This window comes from Sminthopsis crassicaudata, chromosome 6, assembly GCF_048593235.1.
Source record: "Sminthopsis crassicaudata isolate SCR6 chromosome 6, ASM4859323v1, whole genome shotgun sequence".
Taxonomy (NCBI): Eukaryota; Metazoa; Chordata; class Mammalia; order Dasyuromorphia; family Dasyuridae; genus Sminthopsis; species Sminthopsis crassicaudata.
In genome coordinates, this window is record NC_133622.1 from 149,690,206 (window position 1) to 149,710,944 (window position 20,739).

General features: G+C 36.6%; 1 protein-coding gene and 1 long non-coding RNA gene across 4 annotated transcripts in view; one reads left to right on the forward strand and one right to left on the reverse strand.

Annotated features, from left to right (window-relative positions):
• PPP3CA (protein phosphatase 3 catalytic subunit alpha) overlaps positions 1 to 18,236 on the reverse strand; it is a 336,565-nt gene extending 318,329 nt beyond the window's left edge. The window contains exons 1-2 of one of the 3 annotated variants that reach the window (XM_074276298.1): positions 18,169 to 18,236; positions 16,986 to 17,332 (exon numbers count right to left, since the gene is read on the reverse strand). In XM_074276298.1, coding sequence (XP_074132399.1) covers positions 16,986 to 17,043 — 58 coding nt within the window. In that variant the 5' untranslated portion in view covers positions 17,044 to 17,332; positions 18,169 to 18,236. Of the gene's footprint in view, positions 1 to 16,985; positions 17,333 to 18,156 lie in introns of all 3 variants that reach the window. The other 2 variants (XM_074276299.1, XM_074276301.1) reach the window with 2 other exon arrangements.
• LOC141547767 (uncharacterized) overlaps positions 17,458 to 20,739 on the forward strand; it is a 100,648-nt gene continuing 97,366 nt past the window's right edge. The window contains exon 1 of the long non-coding RNA XR_012483618.1: positions 17,458 to 18,713. This is a non-coding gene — a long non-coding RNA (uncharacterized LOC141547767). The remainder of the gene's footprint in view (positions 18,714 to 20,739) is intronic.

The following is a 20,739-nucleotide window of genomic DNA, read 5'->3' on the forward strand; positions in this document are numbered from 1 at the left end:
ATTAGACATTTTACTCAATATGGGCTGGAAATAACTCTGGTTTCTCCAAGGTCATATAAGTATGTTATCCTTTTGACAATTTCTTTGTCAAAAGGTAAAAACTTTGAATATAGGTCTGTTGTGTAATTATGTGTATGTCATTTAGAGATCAACTAACCCAAGTTCTGAGAATTACATCAAATACTAGGGTGACCACTAGAAATGAATTTGCGGAGTCAAAGAAATTCATGAAAAAATATCTTCCAGGACAATATGGAAGGGTTGTAATCTGTGTCTCCTGAAGGGAAACTCTATTGAGTTATTGAAGAACTATAAAAATAAAATTAATGAGTTCAGTTAAATGTTTAAACCTACTACATATTCAGGCTATGCCATAAGATAACTTCATACTTCGATCATAGATTCAGAGCTATAAGGATCATAGATGCAGAGTTGTAAGTAACCTTGATATCATCTAGTACTTAATTTTATAGTATGAAAAATCATGATTTCTCTCTTTTATTTAATAATTAATTATTGTATTATGGCCAAGGTTTTTTTCCCTTTTCTACTTTCTCACCCAAAAATAAACCAGATGGGAAACCCTAAGCAAAGGCTTACACAAGCCAAGATCTAATCAGATAGTAAAATAAATTTTAATTTTGGGCAACTGGGTGCATTCCTACTCATTGTGTTTACTCAGATAGGTCTGGGGAAGTGTTGATTCGCCCTTTTGTCAAACTAATGATGGGGGAATTGATGTCTCTTTGACCAATTTTTTGGTGAACCAAGCCATATATTCCAAGATTCTGATTGTAATATAGCTCACCTTCTCATTGTAATATTCATTTTCTCATTAATGGTTAACCAGTTAGTGCTGATTGCTACCCTGAGGAACACATGCTCTTCTAAGGGCATATAAGCGTGAGCCTACCACCATGAGGAGACTTTCATCTAAGAGAAAGAAGATCAAATAAACATCCTTTTATTAATAAATATTAATAAATAAGTATTTATTAATAAATATAAAATGATTAAATTACCTGAAAATTATGTCTCTTGAACTTTTTTTTAAATGCCATAATAGCTGAGTAAACTGAAGCCAGGAATGTTTAAATAATTTGTCAAATATCATCTAAGTTGTAGAGATATTAAAATTCATTTACTCTGACTCCAATCCTAGTGATTTTCAGTATAACATATTGTCCATCCATTTATGCCCCATTTTAGAATTGTCATCTAGTTACTTTACATATGATATATATGTGCCTGTGCCTATGTATGTATATGTTATATATGTATATATGTACATACAATTTCAGTCCCTCACTATAGTGGCACTTCTTCCCTATTTTTCATTGCTCCTTTGTGGATCACATAAGTAATGGCAACTTGAAAAATGTTCAGTATGTTCATGAATAACTAAAAGGGAAATGTAAAACACAGAAATATTCATTCTTATTCTATCAGATCAGTTTCTCTATCTTTACAATTACTATTGGTCCAATTCTTTTCTTATCAAAGCTCCTGTATGTAGATTCTGTACAATTCTCATAGACAACTCATATAGATAGTGTGAAATTTATTATTTTCCTTCTCTTTTCATCTTCCTGTCATGTGATACAAGAATGTAAGCTTCTTGAAGGAATGAATGTCTTTCTGTTTGTATTTTTATTTCCAGAGTGAGGCACAATGCCTAGCAGACAGCTTTACTCAAGTAAAATGCTGTAGCACTAAGTGATTTGAAATTCTAGAAGCAAATTCCTTCTCCCTAAGGATAGAGTAGTAAAGTAGTATTAGAGAATAACATACAAAGGTTAGTTATCTAAATTACTTTCTTCTGTGGAGCATGTGTGGTTTACCTTTACTAAAGCAACATCAAGGTAGAAGCTGATTTTTTCCCATCTTTCTATTAATAATATGTCCATTCTGTTATTTTCATGATTAAAAGTTTTTTTCTTTTTTTTCCTAGCCAGTTTGAAGAAACAGAATGAAGTTTCCTTAAATGCAGAATTGCTAAATTAACAGTCCAGCTTATTCAGGCTTGAAGGTGGAAGAAATGCAAAAGTTATTATAATTCAATGGTAAAAAAAAAATCTCTTTTTAATGTGGAATTAATGACTGTTGTCAAAAATTAACTGCAATACTTACTATTCTACTACTTATCATCTTAATCTACCCCATGACTAATCACAGTGGTAGATGAATTAATAACAAAAGCAAGGATCTTGAATAACACAAATAATCATTTATTTTTCTGGTAAATCTAATTTGGAATTATTTACTATGCTTCATATGATATCATTAAATGTTGTGAATCCTTCATACTATCAGTCTTCATTATAATTCACTGGCTATAACAACCGTCAGAAAAGCAGAAAATATTTTTAAGTAGGTTTGGTTTAACAAAGTTAATCTATAAAGGAAACAAGCATAAAGTCCTACCTTGGAAAAGAGGAAATCTATGAGTTCTGAATTCCCTTTACCTTTCCCCCTAACATATCCTAGACTAGACAAATATCCAGGCATTGGAATCAACCCAAGTGGAGAGTAATTAAATGTTCAATTAGCATATCATTCAATGACACAAAGGTTGCTCAGAAAGAAAATGCTACTTCAGTAAATATACAGGTCAAATAAATGTAGCCTATGACAAAATTAACTTTTGGGTGCAACTTAATACTCTTCCCACACTTTAATGAAAAGAACAATTGTTTTTCTACCCCATTCCCCAATCCTTTTCAACAGTTGGACCAGTTATGTCTTCTCTTTGCTGGATAAATGGCAAATGGCCAAAAGTAAAATTATTTCTGTGACAGTCTATCTCTCCATACAACAAGAGATCCCTTTTTAAAAAGAGTGAATTATTTATATGTGACAGTTAAGCAATTACAAAGTAATTTTTAAAATCGATATTATTGAGACTAGCTTCTCTAGGAGACCATACAATTCATCCACAAGATCTTTAGTATATGGACTTGATATATAATGGCCAATTTCTAACATCATTTTCCATTTAGATTTGAACAGTGAATACTCTGCTGCTTGAAATGCATTGAAGAAATCCACTATGTTGAGGCTGTGACCTATGTAGTTTGTAAGATCTCAAAGTAGGGAAAGAGATGGTTGCGAAGAACTGGGGTGGGTTGAGGGGAAAAGGGGAGGATGAGAAAATATATGTGTATGAGCTGACTGAAAACAACAAAAAAAAAATAATTTATTTTTGCCACCACCCCAAATGTTATATGTAATAAATAAATGAACACAAGTGCAATTTTATATTCAATAATATAAAGGAAAAAACATCATAAGTATCAATATGTTCTCCCCCAAACCTCTAGTTTTAATCACTGAAACACCAGGATGCCATAAAAGCATCGTTTTTGAAAGGTTCACTTAGATCATTGTGGTCTCAGATGTCAAAACAAGTAAAACTTATGAAAATGAAAAGCAAAACAATAATAAATGCATTTCAGAACTCTCCCTCTCCAAAAGCATGAACTCTGCTATTCAGCAATAGTAATAATAAAGAATAAGAAGTTTCATGTTGAATCACTTCTGTTCTATCCAGATATATAATTAGTAATCTAATGAACAAATTATAATATAATTTATCAAGATAATAGTCAACTGCCAGTATACATATGTACATGTATGTATGTGTATATACATGATACATGTGAAGATAAGTGTGTATATGTTCACATAGGTGTGTCTGATTGGCATGCTGAACTTGAGTAGGAGGAAGAAATAATTGTACAGTTATTCAAAGGGGTTAGGGGAAAACAAGGTTTAGGAGTACAGGCCATGAGGTCTGAAAAATTTGTATTAAATTTTTTGGCTCTCCCTCAATACCAGAGAAAAAGTCTGAATTTTTTTTTTCTTTTTCTTCTATGAAGTGTTTGCCAACCTTATTGTAAAATTTGTGTGTCACTTGTCAGATTGGCTAAAATGACAGGAACAAATAATGATGAATGTTGGAAGGGCTGTAGGAAAACCGGGACACTGATGTATTGTTGGTGGAGTTGTGAAAGAATCCAACCATTCTGGAGAGCAATCTGGAATTATGCCCCAAAAGTTATCAAAATGTGCATACCCTTTGACCCAGCAGTGCTGCTATTGGGCTTATATCCCAAAGAAATACTAAAGAAGGGAAAGGGGCCTGTATGTGCCAAAATGTTTGTGGCAGCCCCTTTTGTAGTCACTAGAAACTGGAAAATGAATGGATGTCCATCAATTGGAGAATGGTTGGATAAATTATGGTATATGAATGTTATGGAATATTATTATTCTGTTAGAAATGAGCAACAGGAGGAATACAGAGAGGCTTGGAGAGACATCAACTGATGCTGAGTGAAATGAGCAGAACTAGGAGATCATTATACACTTCAACAATGATACTACATGAGGACGTATTCAGATGGAAGTGGATATCTTCAACATAGAGAACAGCTAATCCAATTCCAATTGATCAATGTTGGACAGAATCAGCTACACCCAGAGAAGGAACACTGGGAAATGAGTGTAAACTGTGAGCATATTTTTTCTTCCCAGATTATTTTTACCTTCCAAATACAAAACTTCCTTTGCAACAACAACAAAATTCGGTTCTGCACATATATATTGTACCTAGGATATACTATAAGATATTTAATATGTATGAGAATGCCTGCCATCTAGGGGAGGGGGTGGAGGGAAGGAGGGGAAAAATTCGGAACAGAAGGGAGTACAAGGGATAATGTTGTAAAAAATTACCTATGCATATGCACTGTCAAAAAATGTTATAATTATAAAATTAATTTAAAAATATAAAAAATTAAAAAAAGAAAATGATAAATGAAACACCTTCCTCCTAATATATATATATATATATATATATATATATATATATATATATATATATATATATATATATATATATATTAGCCTTTCTAAATTTCCAAGCTTTATCTGCTGGCATTAGCATGTAGTCTGCAGTTTCTATAAAACTCCCAAAATTTCCATTTAATTTCTTATGCTGACCTGCAACAGGTAATGGGGAAACTGTAATGGGGAAAGTCACTATGTTGAAGGGATAATTGTATATGCAATTAAAATGTATAAACTATTAAGAAAAGCAGCCTGGTTTAGTGGATAGAAAAGTAGTTTTGGAGCCATGAAGAACTAGGTTCAACTCTCATCTCTTGACACAAGCTGATTGTGTTATCCTGGCCAAGTCATTCAATCTCTCAGTATTCTGGGACTCGCTTTAAGCCTATTGGTAACAGTGGTAATAGAATTTATATAATATTTTAAGGCTTGAAGAGCACTATAAGGTATCATTTCAATTTAACCTCACAAGAAACCTGAAAGATAGGTGCTATTAGGAACAGAAGTAGAGAGAGGCAAAGGGACTTGTGACAGTGTTTCTTGGTTACAGAGGAGATATAGAGGCCCATTGGTAGGAGTTCCCTCATTTGGGCTTTTTTTTTTTTTTTAATCAATAAATATTAGTTAAAATCCTATTATGTGTGATGCACTTAGCTAAGGGGTAGGGATACAAAGAAAGGGGAGAAAAAGTGTCTACTCTGGATGATTCACATTGCAATAGAAGAAACACTATCCAAATGACTATGTACCAACAAGATATATGCAGAATACATTGGAGATAATCAACAGAAAAAAAGCCCCAGCATTACTGGGGATTAGATGAGGCTTCTTATAGTAGAAGTTGAGAATGAGACTTGAAAGAAGCTAAGAAAGTCAGAAGGCAGATGCAAGTCCATTCCTATCCTAGGTTAATATAAAACAAATAATAAAATAATAAACTTATCTTTTTTTCTTCCTAGAAGTTAAAGAACTTAGGAAGAAATATAACAACAAATCAAAGAAAGCTGTATGACTTTCCTTCTCAATTTCAAGTTAATAAGTGAAATATAACAGGGCTAGATTGAATTGTAAAATAGACTAGTCATCATGATTAAACTTCAAAATTTGGCCCAGAACAATTGGGTTATCATGTAAAATAATAGCTGGCAAGGTTGGAAAATAAATCATTCTACTTTGCTAAATACTTTGATTAATATATGCCAAATAATTATCATATTGTTGAAAAAACATACATTATGCCAAAATGTTTGTGGCAGCTCTTTTTGTTGTAGCTAGAAACTGGAAGATGAATGGATGTCCATCACTTGGAGAATGGTTGGGTAAATTGTGGTATATGAAGGTTATGGAATATTATTGCTCTGTAAGAAATGACCAGCAGGAGGAATACAGAGAGGCCTGGAGAGACTTAAACCAACTGATGCTGAGTGAAATGAGCAGAACCAGAAGATCACTGTACACTTCAACAACAATACTGTATGAGGATGTATTCTGATGGAAGTGGAAATCTTCAACATAAAGAAGATCCAACTCACTTCCAGTTGATCAATGATGGACAGAGGTAGCTACACCCAGAGAAGAAACACTGGGAAGTGAATGTAAATTGTTAGCACTAATATTTGTCTGCCCAGGTTGCATGTACCTTCGGATTCTAATGTTTATTGTGCAACAAGAAAATGATATTTACACACATGTATTGTACCTAGACTATATTGTAACACATGTAAAATGTATGGGATTGCCTGTCATCGGGGGGAGGGAATAGAGGGAGGGGGGGATAATTTGGAAAAATGAATACAAGGGATAATATTATTAAAAATATATATATAATAAAAAATTAAAAAAAAAAAAGAAAAAACATAAACACTAAAGCTTAATTAGTTATAATGTGCTTTTAAAAATCATTAGAATAGCATCTTGAAATTTGACTGTATTCTAGGTTACAGCCCAACAAACAGTATCTACCTCTGTATTGTATATAGGGATGTATGTATGAACAGGGGTGTGCTAGAATCAGCTCCTACTGGCTTTGGCAGAAGTGACTTGTCAAATTTTCAGTATATTTATGCCTCAAAAAACAGCAATACTACACATTCTCTATTATTGTTTTTTGATTTTCTAATCCTGTGGACCTATAAATTGGCTTAGAAATCCAAAAATTAACATTATCTACACTGTTATATTTATATATATTAAACATTTTCCAAAGAGATTTTAATCTTATTCCAGCAGCACTCAGAGTTTTACTGGCCCTATGCTTTTCCTGCTTCCCCTTGGGAATTGGATATCTCAAATCTAGGAATTATAGAGAAAATGTTAGCAATGCAAATTTAACTTACAAATATGTCCCTAACACAATTTGCCAACAACAACAAAACTCTTAAACATTTATCAGCACATCCCTAAGAAAACACAACCTTCACACCACTAGGACAAATTTGTATGACATTTTTTTTTTAAGATTAAGTTTATTTGGAGAAAACAAAACAAAAACCAGGGGGAAAAAACAAACAAACAAAACTCACCAAATCCCACAGCCCAAAGGATGAGGATTTTACATCATAAGACATTTCCCATATAGTAAGTCTACAGATTTTAAATTATTTTCATGGAAAATATCTTTGTGCAAATTTTACATGTCTTCAGATGCTGGACACAAATCAATCCTTGTACCAGGTTTAACAGAGGGAGCAAGAAGGGAAGTGGAGAGAACAGCTTCTTGGATACAACTATTTGGAAGAAGAGTAGAAATGAAGAAGGCAATCCCCTACCCTATCAACACCTATGGCAGAGGGGCGGTAACTACCTAAGTTTGGATATGCCTTCTAAATGTCCACTTCCTAGCTAATGGACAATCCATACCAATTACTTATACTTAGTAATTTATTCAATTTGTCTACCTTTTATTTCCACCTTATAAAATGATTCAATATACCTACTGCTACAGCCGCACAAATACCAGCCCACCAACTTGGCTGGAGTGAGAACAATCTAAGACTGCCTGGAGAAGAATTATATGAGTAATAGAGACTAAGGTGGCATCCTTCTCTCATAGATGCTAATATTTGGTGAAGGGGAAGAAAGTACCTACACTGAGCTGACCCTCACAAAGTTGCACATAAAATCAAGTACAATGGTCTTTTGTGTCACAACAGAAACCAATGCCCTTGTGAGTAGTTCTCTTACAATCATTTATTCTCTCAGGGGAAGATAAAAAGCCACACACTGGTCTAGGCCGCATAATAAATCTGAATATTAGTGCTGGATTCTAGTGGAAAAGACAACTCCTAAAAACAACAATCATAAATGGCAGGGCAAAGGCTACCAATCTAATAGCCTCGATCAATTCATTCCTCGTTCACCTGCTAAGATCACCTCTTCCAGTTTGCTAGTGCTCACAAGGGATCAACAAAGGTGGTGCTGGCATAGACCAGTGTAAGGAACAAGAAGTAAATCTGCATCACATCTAAAATGTCTACTCTAAAAATGCTCCTTAATATGAATTTGACTTTTTGCATAAATATGCAAATTGTTAGTTTACCTATACTTCCAACTGTAGCAATGCTAGGCATTATATCCATATATGCATATATATATATATATATATATATGTGTGTGTGTGTGTATGTATTCATGTACATGTGTGTATACACATATATACATGTTACATATAAATAATTGATTTGACATAGTTTTATGCATTATGAAGCAATTACATTAGTATTATTAGGTCTCACACTAATCTGCCAGGTAGATTGTGCAAATGGAGGAGAAAAATATCCAAGAGGATTATTTTATCTATTATGCTGACAATTAAAAATAAAATCCAATTCCATGGAACCAACATTGATGTCCATCCATTACTGCCTCTTCCTTTATCATCCAAAAAAAAAAAAAAAAAAAAAAGTGAGTTTCAAGGATCACAGTTTTAGACCTGGAAGGAAACTTAGATGCTACCTAGTCAAATTATGACATCAAAATAGAGGCCTAGACATGCTTGTTGTCTTGGGAAGGAGGAAGGGAAGGAGGGAAGGAGAAAAAAATGGAATTCAGAATCTCACAAAAACAAACATTGAAATCTATCTTTACATGACATTTGAAGGAGTAAAATACTATTGAGGAAAAAAAAAGAAGATATTCAATCAATCAATGGTCATTAATTGAATAGAAGCTGGGGAGTGACAGTAGTGGTACAGAACTATGGTAGGGAAGCACTATATAAAACATCAATAGGATGAGCAATTACCATTTCATTGTGAACATGAAATGTATGTAGGATTGCATTCTAGAGATGCGATGGGTTTTAGAGATGTCTTGTGCTTTTTTCTATTTGTAATCCTGGAGCACAGTGCTTGTCATATTTTGCTGCTGTTGTTCAGACATGTCAAAAGCATCCGATTCTTTGTCAGACACATTTGGGGTTATCTTGGCAAAGATACTGAAGTGATTGTCATTTCCATCTCCAGCACAATTTATAAATGAGGAAACTGAGGCAAAGTGTTAAGTGATTTGTCCATAGTCCTACAGTTGGTAAGTATATGAGGCCAGATTTTAACTGATGAAGATGAATCTTCCTGACTCATATTCAGAATCTATCCACTTCACTATTTATTTGCCCTATTTGTCACGTTTATCACTTTCTTCCTTCTTTTCCTTTTTCCCTCCCTTCCTTTTTTCTTTCCTTCCTTCCTTCCTTTTCTCCCTCCCTCTCTCCTTCTTTCCTTTCCTCCTCCTTTGTCTTTCTTCTCTCTATCCACATGCTCTTAAAAGCATCTGGCTAGATTTCTTAAGTACCATCAAAACCAATCTGATTCTCATAGATTGGCCACCAATAGGTCCCAGGCCAAGCCCCATTTGGTTTTTGTTTGGGTGCTGTTTGACTCAGATTGAATATAAACAGCAATCATTTCAGCTTTGCTTTGGCCAAAAACCCTGAGGGTCTTCTCCCTCTCACATTCACTCATTTATTTATTTAGATTTTTTTTTTTTGACTAGATGAAAGAGGAGATTCTTTGCCTCAATAGCTATATAGCCATAATCACTGAACTGAGTGGTCTCAGTTTAACTGAGACTAATTGAAGACCTTAGCTTAAAAAGGCCAAGATCTCGCATTTCATCCAGGGCCATTTCCAGTTGTCATGATCTATATCTGGCTACTGGACCCAGATGCCTCTGGAGGGGAAAGTGAGGCAGGTGACCTTTCACAGACCTCCCTCACTTAAATCCAATTCACTTACATCCCTCTCCCTAATGTCATAGTCCTCGGGGAAACCAAAGGACAACAGTTCAATTTGTCAAAAAATAAGTATTTAAAAATACTTTTTTATTCCTTCCTTCATTCATGTAATTCAATATGTTCACTTTACAGGTCAAGAAACTGAATTCCAGAGAGGTTAAGAGAAGTGTTGAAATTTAGAAAGCAAACCAATGTTAAACCTTTGGTATCTTAACTCTTAGTACAGCATCATTTCTATTACTTCATATACATAAAAAGATAATCACATAAAAAAGTTTGTGTGTCAATACATTTTAAGGTCCTTGAAGTAAATAACATCTTTCATCTCTGAATACTTGGCACAAATGGTAGAATCAGTACTATTAGGAGTTCAGAAATTGGATACATTTCTGGTTTGGCCTGACATATGGAAGGCTTCATGGAGGAGGCAGAGTTAAAATAAATTTGATCTAATTGTTTGGGATTTAACTTCTCCTTACCTTCCAGTCTAGATTTCCTGGCAAGATAATAACAGTGTTGAATTGAGTTGCGGTACAATAATCATTTCATTTTCAGGTCATTCTGAAATGAGCTGTTCTCTGTTCCATCTCATACTCTGTTCCATCTCCGATAGCTGCTTTGCCCATTTATGGATATTACCCTAGTCCTTGATTACTGATGAATGAGTTCTTAGTCCAGATCACCTTATCTTGAGATGTCTCAGTTATATCATCTTCAATCTATTAGTTTCAACCTCTCCATCAACTGTCTTGCCCATTTGGGCAAGTTTTCCTCTTTCACTTCCTTCTCCTGGTAACCCTTTTGTATTTTTTCTTCCCCTACCATTAAGTAAGCTCTTTGAGGAAGACAACCATCTTGCTTTTGTATTCTCAGGTTTAGCAGAGTCTGGTACATAGAAAATGCTCAAGAAATGTTCTATGCATTAGTAAATTGATAACCCCCCCAAAAAAAACCCAAAAAACAAAAAACAAAAAAAACAACTATCCATTTTCAGTTACTTCTTTAGGGTACCTTATACTTGTAGTAAATCTGATTAAAATTTAAGACTTTCTTTTCTGTGAGATTTGGGGAGAAATAAAATTATACTTGCTAAATTATTTCTCTCTATATGAAGAAAGCTAGACAAAATAAATAACTGAAGTAGTCTTTCAAAAATACATTTTAAATTTATTTACAAAGAGGCAGGTGTAGCTTGACGCCTAGAAAAGGGACCTAGCTTTGGAAACAGGCATTCTGGTCCCAGTTTGCCTTTGACTTGTGTCACTGAGGGCAATTTAACTTTCCACCACCTTTTCCTTAACTACCATTAAAAAACAGGAGGAGGTGGGATTGATATGACTATGGAGAGGTTTCCTATGACAAAAAACTATATCTTTGTTAAATATACTAGAAAGTTTTATGTATTTCATTGCCCTGTTTTCATTGCCACTGATATAGCCCCAAGTTTATGTGATTAATTAAACCATTGAAGATGTAACATAAAATTTTCATAGAACTTTCAAAAGTTAAATATAAACAAACTCATCAAAAGGTAACAACCTTCTCTCCTCCCTTCTCCTATTTAGATCATTTCCAGATACCATTGATTCTATTTGGTTTTATAATTAGCTTCCACTGGCTACTTTATACCTGACTTATTACAGATAAGAAAAGATAGACATAGTATTAAAATTAGTAAAAGTTCATTCAAATAGCATAAAGAACTAAATGTGATATTTATAAATGCAAAAATCTATTTAAAACCTCATTCTCATTAACTGGTAACAAAATCATACATATCCTAGAACATTTTTTGAAAATGTTCTCTGTGTGTATGTGAGAAAAATCCAAGGATTACAGTCAAGATATAGTAAAACCATATCAATATGAAGGAACTGGGGCCAAAGACTAATCTGAATGAAAAGTCAAAATTATAAGATATTTTCAAACCAAATGCAGTAAGTGAACTTCTAGTGTTTCTGAGTAGGTGGTCTACATAATGACTAGATAAGATTCTTCCATAATTATCAGCTTTCAAGGACATGAAAACAAGAGTACTCAGGCCCTTATAACAATTTGTTCCCAAGTACACTAAACCTCATCTCAATAATCTAATTTACTGGACTAATTTCATTTAAAAATCTTTTCTTCATAGATAGTACAAAGGATAGGACTTGTTGAATTATTACAAATTTGAATAGTTTGCTTTTTTGTAATACAAATATGCACAGGATACATATAAGTAGTTTTGACAAGGAAAAAAAAGTAAAATACAATTATTCCAACCAATCTCCTCTCCCCTATTAAAATATATAGCATCATGTATTAAATTTCAACTAATTGTAAACATCATAACTTATGTGTTATATTCTATTTAGTCTATCATTTTTTTTTTTAAATTTGCCATAAGATACTGGCTTAGCTACAAAATCCACAGCACCTTACATAAACATTTTTGTTGGTAGAGGTTGCCTTATAAATGTTTCCTAATCAATTTATACTAGGTGTCCCAAAAGTGATAGTGCTGTCATAAGACTATATTTAAGACTAACTTCAAATTGCAGTAAGATTTTTGTGATACCCTGCTAATATATAGCTTATATCTGCAACTTTTCTCTATCAGATGAGAAAGAATGTATCTTTTGTCATTTTGTATGACTGTAGTCAAAATATTTTAAAGGACTCTGAAACATTATCAACTAAACTATTTTCCTCCAGTCTGCTGAAATAACAGGAACTGCCACCATTAGAATTAGTCCTTTGTATTAAAGCATTGTCTCCAGAAGGTCCCTGTTAAAATGTATGACACCTGGGAAGATGAAAGCATCAACACCTATTAGCACCAATTAGATTATTTAATTAGCTAGCTGTCATCTGGCAGAACTCAAGATCCTGAAGTCATGTTACATAGGCCAAAGTTTTAATTAATGGAAAATAATCAAGAAAGAATTAGGAGTTAGGCTGGACACTATGGGGACGCCACTTTGATGGGCTATGGGATGGCCATGGAAGTTTAGTAGCTCCCTCCCTTATTCTGACCTCCTTTATAATCTTAACTCTCCTTATCTTAGTAAGTCTGGTAATGTGTTTCTTCTAATAAAGTCATAAAATTCAAATGTAATTAAATAACTATACTATGAAGATTTTCTCCCTTAAAGAATCAGGAACTATAATTCCCAAAGTTTTTTATACCAAAGGAAAATTCAAATATCTTAATTTCCATTTGTACTAGCTTTCTAAAATGTTTTAAAGAATTGTTTAATTCTCCACTACCATCACTATCCCTTTAAATTTATAAATTTTAGAAAGAAGATCAATTCTTTGGATCCACAATAATCTATGCAACACACCTCAATGAAAACACTGCATTGTGAATTAACCACACTTTCCAGAGGTAACATCTTATTAGTGCAAATAAAATCATAAACAAGCCCTTTTGTGTTTCTGAATAACACATTAAATATATAAACCATCTTAGTTATAGAAAATAGAATAAAATGGGTAGATATACTTTAGGCCTGACAAAATACTCACAAGTTAATCTCCCAAATCAATAATGAAATACTGCTAAATATTGCATAAAATATTTTTTGAAGGGGAGGAAAATCTAACTTATAATATCATCATTGAACAACTCATCTAAATCATCTGAAATGCTTATACAGTTGCCTCAGTACAGTGAAAGAGTACACATGGCCAAATGGGTAGGTTTGTCTTTGAACCTTCAGTTCCCAAACTCTGAGTTGGTTTCTCTCTTTCCTCTTCCAGTCTCCCCACCTCTCCTTTTCCTTCTAGCTGGTTATACATGCATAATAATTCTCTACATTCTTTATTATGTAACTGACAATCATGGCCTAATGACTAAAAACATCTAGGACTCTCAAGAAAAACTTTTATCCGTAATGTACCCTATAGTAATGCCAAAGTTTAATAAGAATTCAGTACATTTTCGCTAATATAATACCTACTCTGGAATCTCCCAGTAAAGTATATGTCTTTGTCCTAGGAAATATAATCTCATAAAAATTTGATGGCTTTAGCTAAATGTGAAATATGATGTTTAGAGAAATGCTAAAAATCATATTCAGGAGCTGTATTAAGCAATTTTTAAAAGATTTAAATGCTTACAATTTCTTTGTTAGTCAAGAATAGCATTTTTCTGGAGTATACCTACCAAAAAGCATAACTATGGCAAACTACAGTAATTAAAGTAATTTTTTGCAATTATCTAAAAAAAAAAAAAAAAAAAAAGATAAATCAAATACAAAATCAGGTTTCCTATGATAAACAAAAGATTTTAAGCTATATGGAAACATAAAAACTAAGTTTTCAAAACTAGGAATAGATTCATGCATTAAAAAAAAAAAAAAAGATACTTGTGTCATGGGACAAAACTCCTTAGTCAAGAAATGACTGAGATATCACATCATATGTCAACTTACAAGCAATAATTAGTATCACATATAACATCAAAATGCTTTTATATTGTAAAGCTAAAAGCAAAACAAAACAAACAAAAAAGCATTGTATATACTTAAAAGATATATATTAAATCTGGGCAATCTGTTATGAAAACAGAAAATTTAATTTATATATGAAGGCCCAGAATTATTTTTACATGAATTATAAATAGCATGGTGGCTTAATTTTGACTTTGAAAGATGTTCAATCAAATATTTTTTTAAAAATAGAAGCAAACTCAAACTTTAGAGAGCTCTTAATTACCCTTTGATGCTTGCTAAAGAATACTTTTTTTTTTTAAATCTAGTACATCACCATGAAACAACACATAGCTAATTGATATAACATAGCTATATAATACATACAGCTGTTCTTAAAAATGTTCTTTACTAATGTTTCCATAGGAACCAAAGCCTGCAGAGAAAACATTTAAATCTCTTACCTACATTCACATTTTAAGTTACTTACAGACTTTTTCTATACTTTAAAAGTTCTGTGAATAAAGAACTTATTCAGAAATGGAGTACACAAACATTCCAATAAGGCCAGTTAAAAAAAAAAAAAAAAAAAAAAAGGCACAATATCTGCCTCCCCCCCTCCCCATACACGGGATCATTTTTGAAAATTATGAAAGCAAAATTAGTTAGAGAATTTGCATTTTCTTGTATTCACACAATTCTTTTTCTTTCTGGATATACTTCACTTTCAAACAGATTCCCAAATCATCAAAAAAAAAAAAAATAAATGATTATAGGATACATGGTTTTATTGCAGGGCTTCCTTATTTGAAGCCCAATATGTATTTGGTATCCTTTCAGCTTAAAAGGAAAACAAAAACAAAACAGAACTCCAAACTCCAACCATTCAAATCAGCAAACAATCTAATTCTGTAGTGTTTCAAGGGCGGTTTTCCCAGTACCCCCAGGCCCAAGGAGGCTAGATTCAGATTCTCTGCAAGTCGGGTGATGGGGAAGGGAGGCGGGGTCGTTACTCCTCTTCGAGTGAATTTGCTAAATGTCTTATCCTTCCAAGGATTCCCTGGACGGTTTCTTCCGCTCCTACTCGCCTTCCTCCCTCCCTCCCCCACCCCTACCCCCACCGTGGTAAGAAGAGGACAGTGGATTCCCTCAGTGAGAAAGCAGGCTGCAAATTGTCATTGCCTCTCTTCCCTTCCCCCTTGCACCTAGCAACATACTCAAAAGCGATAATCATCATAAATCTATTAACGTGAGTATGTGTGTGCGTGTGTGTGTGTGTGAGAGAGAGAGAGAGAGAGAGAGAGAGAGAGAGAGAGAGAGAGAGAGAGAGAGAGAGAGAGAGAGAGAGAGAGAGAGAGAGAGGGAGAGAGAGAGAGAGAGAGAGAGAGAGAGAGAGAGAGAGAGAGAGAGAGAGAGAGAGAGAGAGAGAGAGAGAGAGAGAGAGAGAGAGAGAGAGAACCCCGTTAGATTCGATAAAAGACAGAAGAGGTGGGGAAAGGAGCTGGGTAGCTACAACTGTCACACAGGAGACTTCCACGTATATTTCTACTTGCAAGGAAAGCTATAAGCAATGACAGATTGTTGGTGGGGTGGGGTGGGCGGGCTTTTTTCTTTCTTTCTTTTTTTTTTTTTTTGGAGGAAGGTGATTTTGATATTTTTGGGGAGGTGGCCTGGGCCGGTGGGTTGGCCCTAGAGTCAGCGGGAGGCTCGGGACCTCGGGGCTTTCCCTCGCAGCTCCCAGCAGAGGCAGCTCCTAACCCCCTCCTCCCAGCAGGCTCGTCCTCAGTCACCAACCTCCAGCCTCCGCCTCCACTCCAGCGACTAAGGAAACCGGGGCTCTCCCCCACTCTCTCTCCCTCTCCCTCTCGCGAGTCCTGTACAGTCACTTCCAAGGGGGTGGGAGGAACTGGGTGGTGGGAGGGGAGGGGAGGGGGGCGTCAGGGAATTGCTGCAATGTAGCGCGCTGAGAAAATACTTCCAGAGCAAGACAGTGGAAACCCACGAGCAAATAAAAATGTCATATTAATTTTAAAAAGCCATAAATCAACCCCCCTCCCGCTACAAAAAGAAAATGCATAAACCCGATCCCAAGGCAAGGCTGCGCTACAGCCACCCACTTCCTATTTCTGTCACAGCAGCTACACCCTGCCAGCCACCAACCAACCCCCCACTACCCCCCCCGCCCCCTAGCCGGCCGCCCACACCAGCCTCCGCCTCCGCCTCCGCCTCCCCACGTCCCATCCATTTAACAACTGACGCCCCAGTAAATAAAAATACCCAAAGCTGGGAGGGGGGAACCAGGGGGGGAAGGTACCAGGGGGAGGGGGCTGGGGAGGTGGGAGGGTTGCAGGAGATCCTAGAAGGACCTCGGCGGCGCGCGGGGAAGAGGGAAAGGGAAAACAGGGAGGGAGGGAGGTGGAGAGAAGGAAACCCACACCGGGCTGCCTGCTGCGGTACACTGGGGCGTCCGTGCCCTGCCAACTTACCTTTTACCACCCTGTCCGTCGTCGATAACTTCGGATCAATTGCCTTGTGTTCGGACATTTCCAGCAGCTGGACGAGAGCTACGCGCTGCTAGTCCGATTGCACGCACACACACACACACACACACTCACACACACACAAGCGCGCGCGCACACACACACTCTCGCTCGTTCTCTCTCGCTCTCTCTCACACACACACATATACACACACACACATACACCTCTCGAGGAGACACGACGCTACCGCTGCTGCTGCTGCTGCAAACCACTAGGCTGTAGCTCTCAGTTCTGGCTGGCTTTAAAGTTACTGCTTCTCGCCTCTCCTCTCTCCTCCTCCTCCTCCTCCTCCCTCCTCTCCTCCTCCTCCTCCTCCTCCTCCTCCTCCCCTCCTCCTCCTCCTCCTCCTTCACCACCACCTCCTCCTCCTCCTCCTCCTTTTTCTCTTCTTCCTCCTCCTCCTCCTCCTCTCCTCCCCTTTCTTTTCCTCCTCCTCTTTCACCTCCTCCTCCTCTTCCTCCTCCTCTTCTTTCACTCCTCGTTCACCACCACCTCTTCTCTGGGGTGTTTGAGGATTGTTTTTGTTGTTGTTTTAAATGTTATTTATTTATTTTCAAATCACGCCTTTCTGTTCTTTTATTCTTGGAGAAAGGGTATGGGGAGGAAAGCTACACACGAAACACCCACCCAGTGCAGAAGACTGGGTGCCAATGTAAGGAAATACCCATACACACACACACACACACACACACACACACGCACACACGCACAAGATTTTTTTTTTTTTAATCACATGGAGAGAGAAGAGGGAGGAGAGAACACAGTAGCAAATGTCAAAGCCAAAACAGCCTGGGTTTCCCAAGGCGAAGTGGTGGCGGAGATTGCTGCTGCTGTTTCTTCACTGCAGCTCTGAGCTGCTCCTGCTGCTGTTTCTTCACTGCAACCCTGAGCTCCTGCTGCTGTTGCATTAGCTGCTTGTTTCTGCTGCTGCGGCTGCTGCTTCTTCTGCCACCGCCTTTGGATAAGTCTTTTTCTGTCTCTCCCAGTTCTTCTCTGGTTCCCAGGATCTCTCCTTTCCACTCATAGGGGCATAACCAAGCTGTACATACACAGTCCAAGCGCAACCTACCCTCTTCCTCCTCTTCTTCTTCCTCCTCCTCCCTCCTCCTCCTCCGCCGTCACCACCACACCACAACCACCAACAGCACCACCACCTCTTCTATCTCTGCCCGCTGCCGCCTCCTCCTCCTCCTCCTTCTTCTCCTCCTCCTCCTCCCCCTTCCTCTTCTTCTCCCCCTCCTCTTTCTCCTCCCTTCCTCCCCCCTCCTCCTCCCTTCCTTTCCCCCCTCCTCTTTCTCTCTCTCTCAGCCCGCCCACTAAACTCTCCTTCCCTTAGCTTAGATCTGTCAGTGTATTGGCTCCAAAGAACTGTCACTCACTGTCAGGTAGCAGCCTCCTCTTTTGCTTGTTCTTCTTCCTTGTCCCCACCCCTTTCACTTCTTTTTCTCCCTCTCAATCTGTCGCCTTCTCTTTCCAGCCTGCCGCCTCCAGCTCCAGGTCCCTGCTCAGGTGTCACACACCCTGTAGGCCTGCTTTGAGGAAGAAGAACGGGCAGGGTGGGGTGGATCGGAGCGCAAAGGCAGTGGAGAGAGAAGGCCTGCCTACCTGGTGCAAACATATACCCTGTCCTCTACTTTTGCGACTGTGCTTTCCCCATTTGGTTGAGCCGCAGTGTGAGTAGCTAAATGCTGTGTGTGTGTGTTTGTGTGTGTGCGTGTGTGTGTGTGTGTGTGTGTGTGTGTTCCTGAGCAGAGAGGGGAGAAGCGAAGGGGGTGGGGGGGGGAGGAGAGGAGAAGGGGGGAGGGGAGAAGAAAAGGGTACAAAAATGAGAATGGAAGGAAGGAAATCCAGCTACCTTTCTCTGGTTGCTCCGTTGGTAAGCACTCAGATGGATGAATAAACCAGTTATTTTAGTGCTATAGAATCCGTGTTCTACATGGTTTGCTAGTGTTGTTTTGTGATGGCAATGTTCTTGTTATTATATTGTTACTGTGTATATCTAACCTTACAACCCCAAGGCCACAGTTGGCTCCAAGAACTTAGCAGAACACTAAGCAACAATGATGCTCCAACATGTGTCACAAGGCTGGGTTTTTTTTTCCTTTACCAGAATTGAAGGAGGAGAGAGAGAAGCAGAGTTCAAATCCTAGTTTTGTTGTCAGTTACTCAGGAAAATCTCCTTCATCACGAGGAAATTGAGGTAGAGTAGGGGAATGAGATTTGGTAGTGTTTCCTGCTGTACCCATACCCAACAGCATATATAAACACCCCTGACCACTGTGTGGAAAAGACTATATATTTCCACCCTGAAAATGCATCCTTTTTACATCTTTACCCATTGCTGATCCTTGCTGCCTATCAAACTAAGGGATTATAAAGCGCATATCCCTTTCACTGATCCATCCATAGAAAAAGATTTAAAAAGGTATAGAAAGGAAGGAAACTGCATCTACCTTGAGATAGTAGTAAGAATATTGAATAAAATAAAATCAGAAACTCCGATAATTACACAATTGAATCTGACAGTATCAGACATGGCAAACATTACATTATATTTATATTATATATATCATATATATTTATATTATATATATTTAAACATTATATTTAATTAAACTAGAGACTAGGACATACCAAACAAAAGAGTTTAAAGGCCTGGTGGTCTAGGTATGAGCTACACTTAGAATTATTTTAGAGAATGGTATTTGGGAAAAGGTTAACTTCTTAGAATAACTAATTTCCTTTATCTTCTTCACCACCTTATTCATGAAAGCTTTTCTGATCTCACAGTTGCTAATGACTTCCTTTAATTACATTGTTTTTACTTTGTATGCGTTTCTATATATGCTATCTCCCCCGAAGTAGGGATTTTTTCATTTTGTCTTTATATCCCTAGAGCCAAGCAAAAGCTGGCAAATAATAGGCACTGAATAGATGTTTTAATTTGATCAATTTAGTTTGAAGTTTTAGGAAAGGAAATGTGGCAAGTCAAGTATGGTGAGTCCACAAATGAATAAATGTGGCAGACTTCATTATGAAGTCTAGTCATTCTTCCTTTAGGAGGCACATGACTACCTATGATTCTGATTTGGGGGGAGAGAGAAGGTCTACTTGGAATCAACCTTGTAAATATTCCTGCACTAGGAAGAACTACAATACCCATTTAGAATTGCTAGCACCCTTCTTGCTATAATTAGGAATTTTTGGAGTGGGGATAGGGGGATAGTCAGGCCATTCAAAACTCAATATTCTTTGCAATAGGAATAGCCTACTTAAATTATCCCCTCAACAGTAGGTGGTTGGTTGTTTTAGCACATATTTAAAGATTAGTTCCAAACCAGATAGATTATAGAACTTGAGAATCTAACTGCTTTTGATTAAATGAGACATTAAAGAAATTTGCAAAAAAATGTGTATAAGATCACTCTTTTCACTAGTTTTTTTAATATTGGAAAATATTTTTCATAGAAATGTTATTTATGTCAACATGTCATGAGCTTATCATTAGTATAAATGAATTTAACATTAAATATTTCAGTTTTCATGTTTCTAAAAAAAGTTTCAGTTTTAATGTCTAAAATAGTAAATATGCACAAATATAACCTATATAAACAAGAAATTTTTAGTACTACCAACATTTCTTTAAGAACTTAAAGGGATCCCAATATCACAAAGTTTGAAAATCAGTGATCTAATCCT